The following is a 14,599-nucleotide window of genomic DNA, read 5'->3' as shown; positions in this document are numbered from 1 at the left end:
AAGTTAATGAAACTGTAAAATCTAATAACTATAAATTGTATAATAATAATGTGGAATAATAAAATCAGTTCAATTAAAAGCACATTTTTACTAAATTATTAAATTTTTAATATAGTATTCTGCTTAGACAGCTAAATAGTCCTTAGATTTTTATTGAAAAGCAGTTTTCTCCCTTTATAAAATTATAAAGAAAGGATACTTGCAACAGCAGAAAAAAATACATAAAATTCTGCTGCAAAGACCAATAGTTCTTTACTGAAATGTTTGACTATTACTCCAAAATATATTGACTAGGTCAGATTTCTTACCAAAACTGTATACCTTGCTGATGACATAAAATCTTCTAGAGTTCACCTCTGGTTTTGTCCACTCAGAAAATTTTCTGTACTATCAAGATATTAACCTCATATACTACTGTACTAAGTATCATGCTGAAAAGAATGTTGTGTGCTTTCTCTAGTCTCAGTGATGGGGCCATTTCCAACACGCATTACTGAACAATTGGCTTTTATTGTTATAAGGGAAATTAAAGTGTTAGTCACAAGAACTCAATATCGGTATTTTGAGACATCTTTGAGAAAAAAATAGAATAAAAGAAATTAGATGTATGGAAGTTACAAGCCAAAGGCCAACAAATAACATTAATTGAATAGAAAACTTCTTACTAATGAACAGATAATGAGGGAAAGTCAAAATGGTAAAGAGGAGAAGGAAATAGGATGACAACAAACCAAACCTATCATCTTTGCTGGAGTCTTAATTTGAAACGATCTTTGCCTTTTATATTTTCTAACTTCTGGTTCCTCCCACCAATTTATACAACATCTTTTCTGAGGTGCCCAGAGTCATGTGAGACTAAAAAGAATTCTGGGGAGTGTTGGTTTTTGCTTTTTTTGTTTGCTTACTTACTAAGGAAGTATTAATTATGCTATTAAAATTCCATTGTTTAACACTTGTTATAGGAGGTAGCTTTGCTACATACAAGATATAATAAAATTATGTGAAAATTTCACACAACACATGAAAGAATGGAAAATATCTTGTTCTTTGACTTATGAATAAGACAAACTATATACTATACTATAAATAGAATTTTAATTGAAGGTAAACCCAAAACATTTTCTTTCCATCTCATTAACCAAATTCTCTTGTACAGAAAATAGATTTGAAAAATAGTACATATAAATAAATAATGTTGACTAGCTCATCACACCAAAAATGAAGAACTAATATGTGAGAGAGGTAGATTTCTGTACGTCTTCACTCATAATATTCAAATACAAGTTAAATACCCATTTTTCTCAAAATTAGAAAGAGACAGCATAAACAGAATGCATAAATAAAAAAATTGCATTTTATGTTAGCATTCAAATACAAAATGCATAGAAATGGGAACGAAGTTATTCAAGTCTTAGTGCTCATGCATTCAAAATCTTTCAGGTTTCTTTCTCTAATTACCATTTCATAATTACTTGTTGTCTTTTTCATTTTTTTAAAAAAAATTGTCATAATACATGCTTAGCTAGCAAACCTACATACTGAAATGCATTGTCTCCTCACAGGGCAAGCACAGACAGCACAAATAGCAGCAGTAGTTGCAGAATTTGTATTCTTCTTCAGTAGCACTCCTTAATCAGAATGCAGAAAAATCACCTTTAACACAGAAGTGGATCATGCAGTCTTTCACAGCTTTTGACCTCTTTTTTAAAAAAAACTGTAAAAGCTGGTTTCAGTTTGAATTGGTTTTTTCAGGATGATCTGCCCTCTAGAACCTGGACTAGCACCGACACAGGCCATTGAGCATCAAATGTTAAAATCTCTCAAGATGCTACGGAATTGAACTGCTTCAAACCACTGATGTAGAAGCATTAACAGGTTATCACAGCAAGTCTCCATGACCTCACAAATCATCTCTGCTTTCTATAATTTTCTGTGTCTTCCTATCATCATCACCATTTGTTATGGATATGTATATTTTAAAATTTAAACTAATATGAAGCCAGATAACTTAATCCACTAAATGAAACAAAGCTATTACACAAATTACACAGATTTTCTCTTTTTAATTCTTAACTCCTCCAGTTAAAGAATTATCCTCATGGAATGCAGATAAAATTTGGCCAAGTTCTCTCTTACACTCCATTTATTAGTTTTTTATTTTTCAATAATTAAATAACTTACTAAAAAGTATTTTCTACATTTAGAAACTAGAGTCTACTTTATAATGCTGTACAGTTACACATTCAGAGTCCCAAAAGTTCTAACTAGATTGTGCAGTCTAATTATGACTACTGAACCATTGCTGCTACAGCATGCAAGGAAAAAAGGTGTGACACACAAAGAAGAAAACACAGGTATTAAAAAATCTGATAAATCTGTGTAATGAAAGGATGTTACTGTTGCCTTACATATTCTAGTATATTGTTTACATTTAAAAAGGTAGAAATTTATTTTTCTGTATCAAGATAAAAGTCAGACTTGTGATAAAATAACTTTACAAAAGCTTGTCAATTGTACAAAACAATATTAAACCAAGATTCCATATTACTTTGATATGTTCTGATGGGAGAAGTATAGCTTTTAAAATATCAAAAACTTAAAATGTGAGGGTTTTTTGCCTTTGGAAGGATACCATAACATACCTTATGCTCTTCTACTTGACGCTTTAGGTCCTCTAGATCTGGACCTAAGGGCTCCATATCAATTTTCTTTGTCCTTTCCTCTGTTTTTGTCAGCCAGTCAGCTAACTGGGCTAGCTGCTGATTCTGCAGATCCATTAAGATTTTATGTAAACTGTAAAACAAAAAAAAAATAGTAATTTCAATTTATACAGGAAAGAAAACAACAGGCAGAAATATCTGCCCTGTAGAGTCTTAGCTGATTTTCATGAGGCTACCTTTCAAGGCAAAATAAAAAAACTCCACAACTTTCAAAACAGGTAAACTGAAAATATGTCAAAACAGTTTTGAATTAGGCAGACTATTCTGAAACTTTTTTTTTTCAGAGTTTGAGTACTGCATATAATACACTGTCAAAGTTTTGACCTTCAGTTGCATTTCTATTAGAGCTGTTTGGAAGTTCAAAATTTCTACTATCTGGTTTCTTGAAGCTTATATTGTCTACTACAAGTGTTTTCAAAAGCACTCAGACAGCTGTACCTACCAGGCTCCCTCAAATTTAACATATTACACAGAAGATAAGAGATTATTAAATTTTCAGTTAATCGATGGAGAATGCTCTAGAGAATTAAACAGGAAGTACTTCAGTTTTGCCTAAACAAAATATTTCAATAAGTGCAAAATTATCTGTCCAGCAATCTGTTACAAATCCCTCACTTATACTTGCCATCTTTAGAAAATCTTTCCTAAACAAGATCTTCATCTTACCAAAAGCGTTTTTAAAGTAATGGGTAAATTATTGCTGACAGGTGAAATTACAAGTAGTTATTTATATTACCCATTTTTACATAACATGTAATTTTTAAATTTACTTAGATTTGACAGAACAAAGTCACTACCCTCAGTCGCACTGAGCTTGGTGAAACCATTGCACATTACAGTTTGTTACTTATAACTCAAGCACAACTCTTGCAGCAAAAAGTTGGTTATCTAATTTCAGAACTGGATTTGGAGATTTGAAAATCTGAGCTGAACTTTCAGACTACAGAAGAAAGCCATGTAAGACAGTCGGCACAGTCCTACTCTACTCCACTTGTTTCTCAGTTGGCTTCTGGAAAATGCAGCCTGAATTAGAAAGCTATTGTAAATTTTGTCTCTCTGTGACCAATAGCACCTAGAATTGCCCAAATTTAAGATTGACATTTCCCCTACACAAGGATATCTTAAACAAACAAAACTTCAGTACTTTTTCTCCCACAGCACCTGCAGAACTGCAGACCGGCAGAAGTGAGATGTGAGTACACTGCTCCAGAGAAGTACAAGAGGTCTTGTCCGTGACCAGGTAGGCAACTGATGAAATGCTCGCACAAATCCAAACATGCAGCTTTCTGTCACAATTTCAAGGTATGCTCAAGTAAAACAAGTACTTCTGAGTTTCTGCAAACAATTTTGGATTCTCCCAAGATAGTTTGAACAAACCCAGAAGTGTAAAATTTCAAAAATTTCAAAGACATAGATGAAAGGCCTTCTCAAAATAAACTGTAACATGTTATCGCAAATAATGTATTTAGCGTTGGTAAATCTTTGTTAAATAAGGATCCATTTTTCAATTGAACAGAAGTTTAACCAGATAACACAAACACATAGGTTTCAAATACCCCAAAAGTAACAGGCAACAAGAACGAATAAGATTTTCAAACAAGGGTGTAAAAGGAATTATTCAAATATTCCTAAGACTTGGGTATTTTAGTCATAAAACATAGCTGTTACAAAAAGAAGCTGTTTGTACTTTTTTTTTTTTTTCCTTAGGGGAGCCAACAACATTAATAATTTATTTCAGGATTATCACTTGCATCTGGATAGATTAAAAAAAAAATAAAAAATTGGTTGAGGACTTCTGAAGCAGAAATAATCAAGTGGTATTAGTAATCATAGGAAGACAAGCCAAAACAGAGTTTCTTGAAACAGGAGAGGTAATGGAGAGAAAATGTGAAAGGCAGCCTGAGAAACAAAGAAAGAGTGCAAGTGGTGATCAAAGGAATCCTGAGGAGTACTTGGACACGAAGCATATCTTCTAGTGCAGAGCAGCAGATACAGAAAAGGGAAGAAATTGCACGCAACACTGAGATTAGCTAACTTTATGGAAATAAAGACTTGCAAACAAATTTTTAAAAATTTAAATTTTGTTTTGAAATAAGGTTCTAGTCACTCTTGTTTCTTGAATGGTACCTCTCTGGTCCTCTCTGGCACTGAGATAGTATCGGGTGTTACACCTGGAGCTCTGTGAAACTACGCTACTTTCTAGAAACAGTAATAATTTTTTAAAACTCTACGAGGTAACTCTTGGAAGGAAAGGACCAAAGAAAACAAATCACAGGGATGATTATAAGCACGAACTGAAACTACAACAGAACTTGACACATTAAAGAAAAAGACAAACTGTTTCCAAGAAATGGGAAGGGCTCCATTAATCCGAATCTCTAAACAGTAGATATCAAACAGTAATGGTTTTCTGTATTATCTCTCTCAAGATTTTTTTCCTAAAACCAGATTGTCACGGGTTTTCATGATGTACTATGATTTCAGTTTATTTTAATGGAAAACATCTGTTAATTATTGATCAAAATGACCAGAAGATACATGCAGTGCCTTTTCCACTCTAATCTCTCTCTCTCTCTCTCTCTTTACAGAGAGAATACAGTTATTGTAACCCACGGTTCACCAGGGATTAGTTATCTCAGATCTAACTCAGTCTCCTCTTCACTTTCAAGTATGTAGTTTATTGCCTTACTTGACATTCTAAACCAAGGTGATATAAATATTAAATATAATGCTTCATCCTAGAGATATTATTTTTTAGCAGTAAATGAAATAAATGGTATGGAAAATCTGCTAAAGTAACGAGAATTTGATCTAAGAAAACCAAGATATGATTAAATAAATACTTATTATATAGAATATTGATATTATCCTGAAGCAAGGAGCATAAACTTGAAAGCTAAACCGCAAATCACAGCTGTTTCTTAAGCAAAACAATGTTTCTTGTTTCTTCCCATTCTCCAGGTACTTTCTAGTTTTCAAATTACTTCTATAAGCACCTGATAGTTTTAGTACTTATTTACATACCTCAGAAGATTATCATAATCTTTGTTTATGGTATGGCCCTCATTTTCCATTGAATTGAATGTGTTTTAATATGTGGGAATTTCTCCATAAAGTAGTAAATTGCATTAAGTTTTCCTCTCCAGTGGTTCATTTCTCACTCAGAGATGCTTTACTATAAAGAATCCTATTTGGAGAAAGGCAGGAGGAAGAAGTGAAAAAAAAAAAAAGACTGTTTTCCTTCAGCATGTATTGCGTGCTAGTAGAGTGAAGTACTCTCAATACGTCGTGAATACATGGGAAATCCAATTTGGGGTGCTTTTACATGATGTCATTGCTGTGTTCCAAACTTCCTGTAATACTCTGACCTAATAAATCACTTTTCGCAAGACCCTTTCACTTTTATGGTATCTGTTACCAGTATTTCTTTCTCCTCTCTTAGTTGATTGCTTGCTTTTGTTTCCCCTGTGCTGTAAAGTGTGCTACCTCTTTTTACACTTCTTATTACCATTACAGCAGAAAACAGACAGCCTTGCTGTTCTCATCTTCACAAAAACCATCTCTGTCTGGATAAATATATCACTGTTGCCTTAAAGACTAGGTTACAGCAATGTGCTCAGAAGATTATGCTTTAAACTGAAGTAGAAGATAGACCTTGTCGTTTATTTTGTGTATAATAATCCAGAAATATATTATATTGTGATATAAAAGCTGTTCATAACCCTCCAGCTGGTGCTTGAAACACAGGGGTTTGACCCTGTGAGGTTGCTACTTGCGTGTGTTGATTTAAATGAAAATGAATATGGCAAATAAAAACTCTCTACAGTAAAGTATCATATTTTTTTCTCCAAGAAAATAATAAAGCTGGAAGATGTTAGGTTGAAACATCTGAAATCTGTCCACAATTTTATAGATTGTCAAAGAAAGATAGAATAAAGAAAGCAATATCAATACTCAATAGCAAGTTGAAAAGAAAATAAACGTTTGGAATTACCGAGAACATATTGCAAAAAAGACCACAATGTTACTTGATTGTTGAAAAATCACTATTTGCCCTCAACATTGTGGGCAATTCTTGTCCTCTCAACTCCCAAAAGATACAGTAGAACTGGAAAAAGCTCAAAGGAGAGCAAGATGAATAACCAAAGATATATATATTTATGCACAGAGCAAGGAAAGATGTACACTCTTGACTCTTCTTTGTAACATAGTAACTAGAAGGAATCAATTAAGCTAGCAGTGACAAAGAAAAAGAAGCCATTTCTCTAAAGAGTAGCACTCATACTGGCTAAGAGGCCTGTGAAATTCACTGCCAAAGAATGGCCTGAACACTAACAGGTCCAAGAGGACAGTGAATAAACAGATGGAAGGAAAAAAAAAAAATCAATAGCAAGTTACCAAATATAATACACTGCTTCCAGCTCAGGAGGTCACCTCAGCTGAAAAAAACTTAATATCAGAAGAGTTCTATGGAGAACTTCTTAAGACATGTAATATTAGGTCAGAGCAGCGATCCATACAGCCCAATATTTGATCTCCAACAATGGCAAAAGGTTAGGAGAAAATACTGCTTCAGGAGATCATGTATCTTCCCTAAAACTTATCTTTTCTTCTTCTGTTACAGTCAGGATGCTAGCCTAGACCATTGGCATCACTACTAGGGATATTTGGCTTTTATTAGAATCACACTTGCAAAAGGAGTCACTCTCCAGCTGTGCTGAAGGAACAGACAGAGTTTCTCACTTCGTGCATGTTCATTGGGATTTTCAAAGAGAAAAATTAAGACCTCAGCAGAAAGATTTTAATGAAGTCTACCTAGTTCAAAATCCTTAAAAAGCCACCAGAGATCTCAGATTCAGGCTGTTTGCCACTGCATTTATCTAGTTTTACTGTAGAGAAAAGCTATATTCTTCAGCAATTAATACTGCTTGGCTATAAACAAGGTCCTAACAATGTTCAATCAAATTAAAAATTTCCACTGATTTGACAGTACGATAGTTGGTAATCTTCACCGTTGGTCTCCCTTACTGAAAGGCCAGTAGGCATACAAAATTCCTCATGACAAAGTAAGACTCGGTCGCATTGAGTTTAAAACGGAGTTATTTTATCAAACACAGATTAATAGTATCCACATAAAATGACAAAAGAAGAGAGGCTGAGAAAAAGAAATGTGAAAGATCGGGTAAGTAACAGACATTTTCTTAAGATAAGGCAGGCAACTCACACAAAAAAAATCACCTTCAATAACTTTTCTGGTTTAATGACTTGGTAACCTCTAAAATAGATTACTCCACTGTGGCACAGTCACGAGCTCTTACCTTTATGGTGCTTCTTATACTAGATAGCACAATGTAAATCAAAATTTTGAAACAAGACAGAGAAATCTTAAAAACACTTCAAAGACCAATGTGACTAATTAATAGCTTAATTTTCTACTTTTAATTGTAGTTCTACTTTAAGCTATAGGACTTGCACTTTTTTGAATAAAGTAATTTGTCCTTAGATAAAACCATGACAATATTTCCTGGTAAGCTAAGGTCCCACTTACTGTTTTTATGAGGTCAAGTTTTACAGGTCTTAAAGATTTGCTTCCCTTTTCCTTTTGCATCTCAGTAAAGATTCTCTCCTTTGTAGCTAAATATTGTGTGATACTTGTTGAAACAATCAGAAAAAAGGGAGGTAGGTTATATAAATTTTGGTTAAAATGTTATTAGTGTCGAAGTTGTTGACAGCTGCTGATTTGTGTGGCTTCCATTCTCAGAAACAACATGCAAGCTTAGAAGTCACTATACATCAAATTTCAGGTTAAAAATTATCTGTGACAGAGTTTTGTTCACAGTGAAGTGAAAGCAAATCCCAGCTGTCAGTCAAGTTCATGATCGTTTCAGTCAAACTCCATATATATTATTTTACCTGACATACTACTTACTTGCTTTGTTTTTCCATACTTGCTACCCTGAGACTTTCCCATCGAGAATTAAGTAGATTCATTTGTTCTTGGATTTCATTTTCTTCATCCTCTGAAAGTTTTCCAATTGTTAGAATTCGACTTCCAACTTGCAAAACATTGCCAACACGTCCTTGGTGAGCTGTTAATTCCATCATAAAACCCTGAAAATAAAAATAAAATCCAGTTTTAAGTTTGATTCTTTGGAAGGAAAGATCAGACTTTGGAGAAATATCTTCAATTCCACCACTTTCCAAACCTGATTTTCAACTTTGCTTTTTATTTTTTCAACCTCTGCCTAAACCTTGTAACACAAAACACTTCTGAATTTTGCGTAGGGTACAGTCTCCCGTATTACCTTTAAATTCTCCAAATCAAAATTAAAAAACAAGAAAAAAGAACAAGATAAACTAGAAATATATTTGGTTTGTATTTTGACCTTATTAGAAAATACAAGCAGATAAAGGTCTACTGAAAGATTAGTATAAACGTATACCTCATGGGTGTGAAATTGTTCTTTAACAACTTCTACATCATTGGATATATCTCCTTGTGCTTGTAATGCATCTTCAGCAGAGAGAAGCCATGTGAGTACTTCTTCTAAAGCAGTTTGGTAGCTTTCAAGATCCATTTCAGACCCCATCCGCGTGGTGCTAAATGTCTTTTCTTCAACAGTTTCTAAAAACTGACCAAAACCAAAATTTTACAAGTCATGCACATAGCATCTGCTCAGAATAGGAATAAATAGAACATCATTGTCTTGTATAAAAGAACAGCTTTTTGTAAACCAAAAGGGTATCAAATGGCTAATGTATGGTAGTACTTATTAGTACAAAATCAGTTGATTGACCAAGACCAGATAAGATTGAGGGAAATAAAATCTCACATTAAATTAGATATTTTGCACTAGAGTTCAGTGTTTGTAGAAACTATTTTGAATAGTGACAATATTTAAATTATACCTATAGAGTGCTGTTATAATTGTTTTTCAATAAATAGTTTGATTTTTCATTTCTAGTTTACTGTTTCTTATTTAAGTATTTTCTCTTGGAAATGAGAGAGAAATTTATTTCCCACAGCAGCTAGTAAAATTATATCATCAAGAAAACACTAAGTCACATGCTGACATTGCAGAGAATCTATGGAAAACAAGACTATAAAAAAGAAAAACAACCCTTTACACTACATGCAATAATAGGCTTGAGTGATCCATAGATATCCATTTTGTTAACACCATTCCAGAAAGTCGAGAAAGCTCAGAAATCTTATGTCAAGTCACAACTTTAAAAACAAACAAAAGTACATTACTGTTGATTTCTCTTTCCCACAAAGGCCACCTTTATATTTCTACTTTAGAAGCCAGGTAACTCTTAGAAGCACAGAATTCACACTTATGCTCTACTGCTTAAAGTTAAGAGAAATCAAAACCAAGTATTTACAGATTAGTATAACAGTAGAAGACTAGGACAAAACAGAACCAAGAAATACTGATTTGCTACAGAAGATGTCATTCCATGAATTTTTCAAAAAGTTCTGAAGAAGTTCAGTTACTTTGCTAGCAAGTTAGTACAAAAACAGTTTACATGAAAATATGTTTATGCTTCTAAAAAAAACATACCAATACACTAAATGTTTTTATAGTTTCTACTGACATACTTGTGCCAATAAAACAGTCAAAGCAGCATCTAAAGCCTTTCACTGTAGTTTAGGACAGAACGCCAAATCTTATCACTAGAAAGCAGGAAGTGTAACGAATGTGACATGATCACTTAAAACTAAATCTTTGATCTTCATCTTCACAACAATTTCATTCTTAATTATACAGATCTAACAATCACATAGAATTTATACGAATCCTTCTGTCATATGTGTGTTTGGCCAATTAAAACACCAGTCATAAATTCATTGTCATATATGCATGAAAAACAATATTCAGTAAATAAGTTTTCACATCTGATACATTGGCGGGGAAAAAAAGATGCTAAAGCAGCTGAGTGAAACTAAGGATGTCATGTTTGCTGAGATCTATGATGGTCACTGTCAGCTATTTGTTTTAAAAATTACCATTTGGCAATCCTCCTTTCTCTAGATCCAATACAGAATACTGCCTCATATATGACAAATGTTTAACAAAGCTCCACTAAGAACTCTTTTTTCTGAGGAACAACTACTCAGTATAATTTGCTCTAGTCACATTGACCAGCCTTTTCACTGCTTTCTCACGCTATCACAAATATTATTGGGAATTGTATTGAAAAAATCTTGGGCTTATGACATTCAATGGCAAAATGATGCAGACTAACTTCTGCACCATTGTAATAACTCAAAGAAACGTGAAGACAAGTAAACACTCCAACATAAACGGCAATCAAAATAGTTACTTGTCAGGTACGTTCTCTTTCAGAAAATGGACATTTTCTCATAGAAGGAAATACAAAAAGGTCTAGAGGAAGTGTAACCAAAAGACTTTGTAGAATGGTGTCAGTAATCCTTATATTTGGTAGAGGGAGGAAACACCAACTTTTTCATCTTCCCTCAAGTCTTACAACATCACTGCCAGCAGAGAGCTGGGATCAGTCACGAGGTAACAAAGTAGAGGAATGGAAATCTATTGTGCCTGAAGCATAAATAGGTTGTCTTGTTTGTTTGTTTTTTAAAAAAGAAAATATTCATTTACGGATCGTGCAATTGAATAGTTCTCAATTGTTGAGGCCTTATGAAGTAACCAGTCATTATATATTCTCTTTCCCCATGCATTTTGGGAAAAAGAAAAATTAAAATGAAGAGAATACTCATCAGAAGCTGAAATAGTAACAGCATCTTCTTATTCTAGAGCATGTTGGGCATGCAGAGTGTGTTCCGATTTGACATGCAGGGACCCTCTGGGACCATAAAATAAGTTAAAATAAATCATCCTCACTGATTTCATTGATAAAATCCATAGTTACACACTTTCAAAATTGTGCTAAATTTCCTTCTGCATCTTAAAGCACATTTTGTATTAACAAGCCAGAGTAGAGCAATGGCCACCTTTATCTGAATCTACATAAGCAGAGAATATTCACAATGTAAAAAGTCTACAAGCATAATAAGCATGCCTCAGAAACAACAGTTGGTTTTGACTTGATAAAATACATATATATTAAAATCCACTGTTATACTGTAGCTTCACTACTTCCATCAGTGCTGTTAGCTCTCAAAGATAAATGTACATCCTTCCTCATCTTGCATATGGATTGAAAAACAAAAACTCAAATCAGCAGAAATTCAGACTGTTGGCTCAGCTGGAAATGGAACATCAAACACTAAGTTAAATGTTCACACTTGGAAGTGGACAACTACTGACCTAATGCCTATGCCATGCACTTTGTATTAAAAAACAAAAACAATCAAAAAATATCTCAAAGTAATATTCATCTACCTAAAGGTTATTCATCCCATAACACAAACCAAATTTAAGTATGCAGATTCTACAGCACCAAGAATAATCCACATTACTCAAAGAACACCGAAGACCCTGAATTTTATAAATCATAATGGTAGGCATATCCATTAAAACAAACAAACAAACAAACAACGAGAAAAAAACAACCACAATGCAAAACTAACATCTCTTGTGAGTGTCCTTATTTCTCAATTTATATATGAAATCTTTTTTGTATTCCTAAAATACTGAGAAAAAAAAAAATAGAATTTTAAGGTATTGCATATACTACATTGAGAACAAAAACATTATTAATAGAGACATCTAACCTAAGTTGTGATAGCTGTTTCTAACCATAATTTTTAAGAGAATGAAAAACAATTAGGACATGCTGAAGTTCAATTGTTGTAGCCACATATTGCTATGAAGGCTATACTTAGGAAAAAAGCTGCTTAAATACACATGCAGTTTCATTCCTAAATCAAAAACTATTCTTAATAAAGTATTTAATGATTATGCAAAACAAAGTTGATTTGGTATAGTCAAAGCAAAACACTTACAGAGAGTAATCTACTGAACAACAATGCATGCATGATGGCACAAATGTTTTGGGGAAAAATGACACGAAAAATTCAGATAGAATCATAGAATGGTTAGGGCTGGAAGGGACCTTCAAAGGTCATCTAGTCCAACCCCCCTGCAAGGAACAGGGATATCTCCAAATAGATCAGGTTGCTCAGGGCCTTGTCCAACCTGGCCTTGAACGTCTCCAGGGATGGAGCATCCACCACCTCTCTGGGCAACCTGTTCCAGTGTTCTACCACTCTCATAGTAAAAAATTTTTTCCTAATATCCAACCTGAACCTACCTCCCTCTATTTTAAAACCATTACCCCTTGTCCTATCACAACTGGCCCTCCTGAACAGCCTCTCCCCATCTTTCCTGTAGGCCCCCTTGAGGTACTGGAAGACCGCTATAAGGTCACCCCGGAGCCTCCTCTTCTCCAGGCTGAACAGCCCCAACTCTTTCAGCCTGTCCTCATAGGAAAGGTGCTCCAGCCCTCTTATCATCTTCGTGGCCCTCCTCTGGACCCTCTCCAACTGGTCCATGTCCTTCTTATGTTGGGGACTCCAGAACTGGACGCAATACTCCAAGTGATGAAGATGGCATCACATCTAGCTAGGAATCAGTCAGCCAGTCAGCTCAGCCTAAGAAAGCAAGGGAAGTGTTCCTCACCTACTTTGCATTATGTTACTAAAGAGAGAAGAATTGTATGTGTGCTAGTAAATTCTCCAAGAATGTTTCTATTAGTTCATAAAGACTCCTGAGTATTAGAATTTAGTTGGGCAGTTTTAGAAAGTAGTTTTGCAGTAAAGATTTAGGGCTCATTCCAGCACTCTCATTTACATTATATATTTTCTTCCTACAGAAACTGCCTGTCTCACTGTAAAAGATGCAGAATCTGGCTCTAGACATTTAGAACTTCAGAACTCAGACATAAAATTTTAAAGAAACGTTTTTTTAGTTAAAGTAAATTTAAGTTCAGAGTAGTTTTCTCATTTTGAAAACTCCCTTTGCAGGATTACAGCCTCAGAAAGTAGCACACATTATCCACCCTCTAACCATGCCTCCTACCAGGTGAGATTGATACCACTGCTTATTCTTTCAGTTCCTCCAAGTTTCTCATTACAAAATTATATTTTATATGTCTTTAAAATTGCCAAATTATGACTGTTAAAATGTTAAATGCTGAAATGTTCTTTGCAATAATCGACACTGTTTTCTTAACAGATAAGGTCAGACAGAATAGTTCAGTCATTTCTGGTAATAAAACTAAGAAGATACATTGCTCAGACAATTATTACAATGTTAACTTTACAGTTCTAAATGAAGCTGGCATTTTAATTTTATTAAAGATTTCAAAACTGCCTTTGTGAAGACATCTTGGGTCAGAAAGATGCTCTCCCTCCCTTCCTCCCTGTTCATATGAAAATCCACTCTTATCATAAATCTGAAAAAAACTGCAGGTTTTGCTTGCTCGGTTGAGACAGCTTAGATTTTTAGTACCTAATTTTCTCAGTGGTTCCACTTGTACTGCAGATGTTTCCACCTGGATGAATTGGCCTGTCCTTGCAACTGCAGTTTCAAGATGCAGTAGATTATTAGTTCATTCAAAGTCAATAGAGCTTAGGCAATGTGCATGTTGAGAGGAAAAAAGCCAGAACCAGGCAGTATGAATGAAAGTACATTACAAAAGAAAGAAAATGATGGAACTATTGACAGGAAAGGGGAACGGAAAATTAATATCTTCAACTACTCTATCAGGTGCAGGTGGTACAAATCGAGACTGAATAAGACAAATAAAGAATTTACTGGCATTAAAAGAAAATTTTGCTCCTTGGGATTTGGAGCGTAGAAGCTGGCTGAAGTCAGCTGAAAGCAAGTGAAAAACTTGGAACCAATTGAATTGGGAAAAGCCTAAGACTGGGAACTGCAAGGACAGGTAAG

At 34.2% G+C, this 14,599-nt stretch overlaps 1 protein-coding gene across 2 annotated transcripts in view; it reads right to left on the bottom strand.

Annotated features, from left to right (window-relative positions):
• DMD (dystrophin) overlaps positions 1–14,599 on the bottom strand; it is a 1,192,425-nt gene that overhangs the window by 792,943 nt on the left and 384,883 nt on the right. For both annotated transcript variants that reach the window (XM_086608718.1, XM_086608727.1), the window contains 3 exons: positions 9,164–9,352; positions 8,650–8,831; positions 2,643–2,793 (listed from right to left, as the gene is read on the bottom strand). In XM_086608718.1, coding sequence (XP_086464844.1) covers positions 2,643–2,793; positions 8,650–8,831; positions 9,164–9,352 — 522 coding nt within the window. The remainder of the gene's footprint in view (positions 1–2,642; positions 2,794–8,649; positions 8,832–9,163; positions 9,353–14,599) is intronic.

The sequence above is a fragment of the Tauraco erythrolophus genome, chromosome 1, assembly GCF_009769465.1.
Source record: "Tauraco erythrolophus isolate bTauEry1 chromosome 1, bTauEry1.pri, whole genome shotgun sequence".
In the NCBI taxonomy this organism is placed as follows: Eukaryota; Metazoa; Chordata; class Aves; order Musophagiformes; family Musophagidae; genus Tauraco; species Tauraco erythrolophus.
This window is presented reverse-complemented; position numbering and strand designations above follow the sequence as displayed.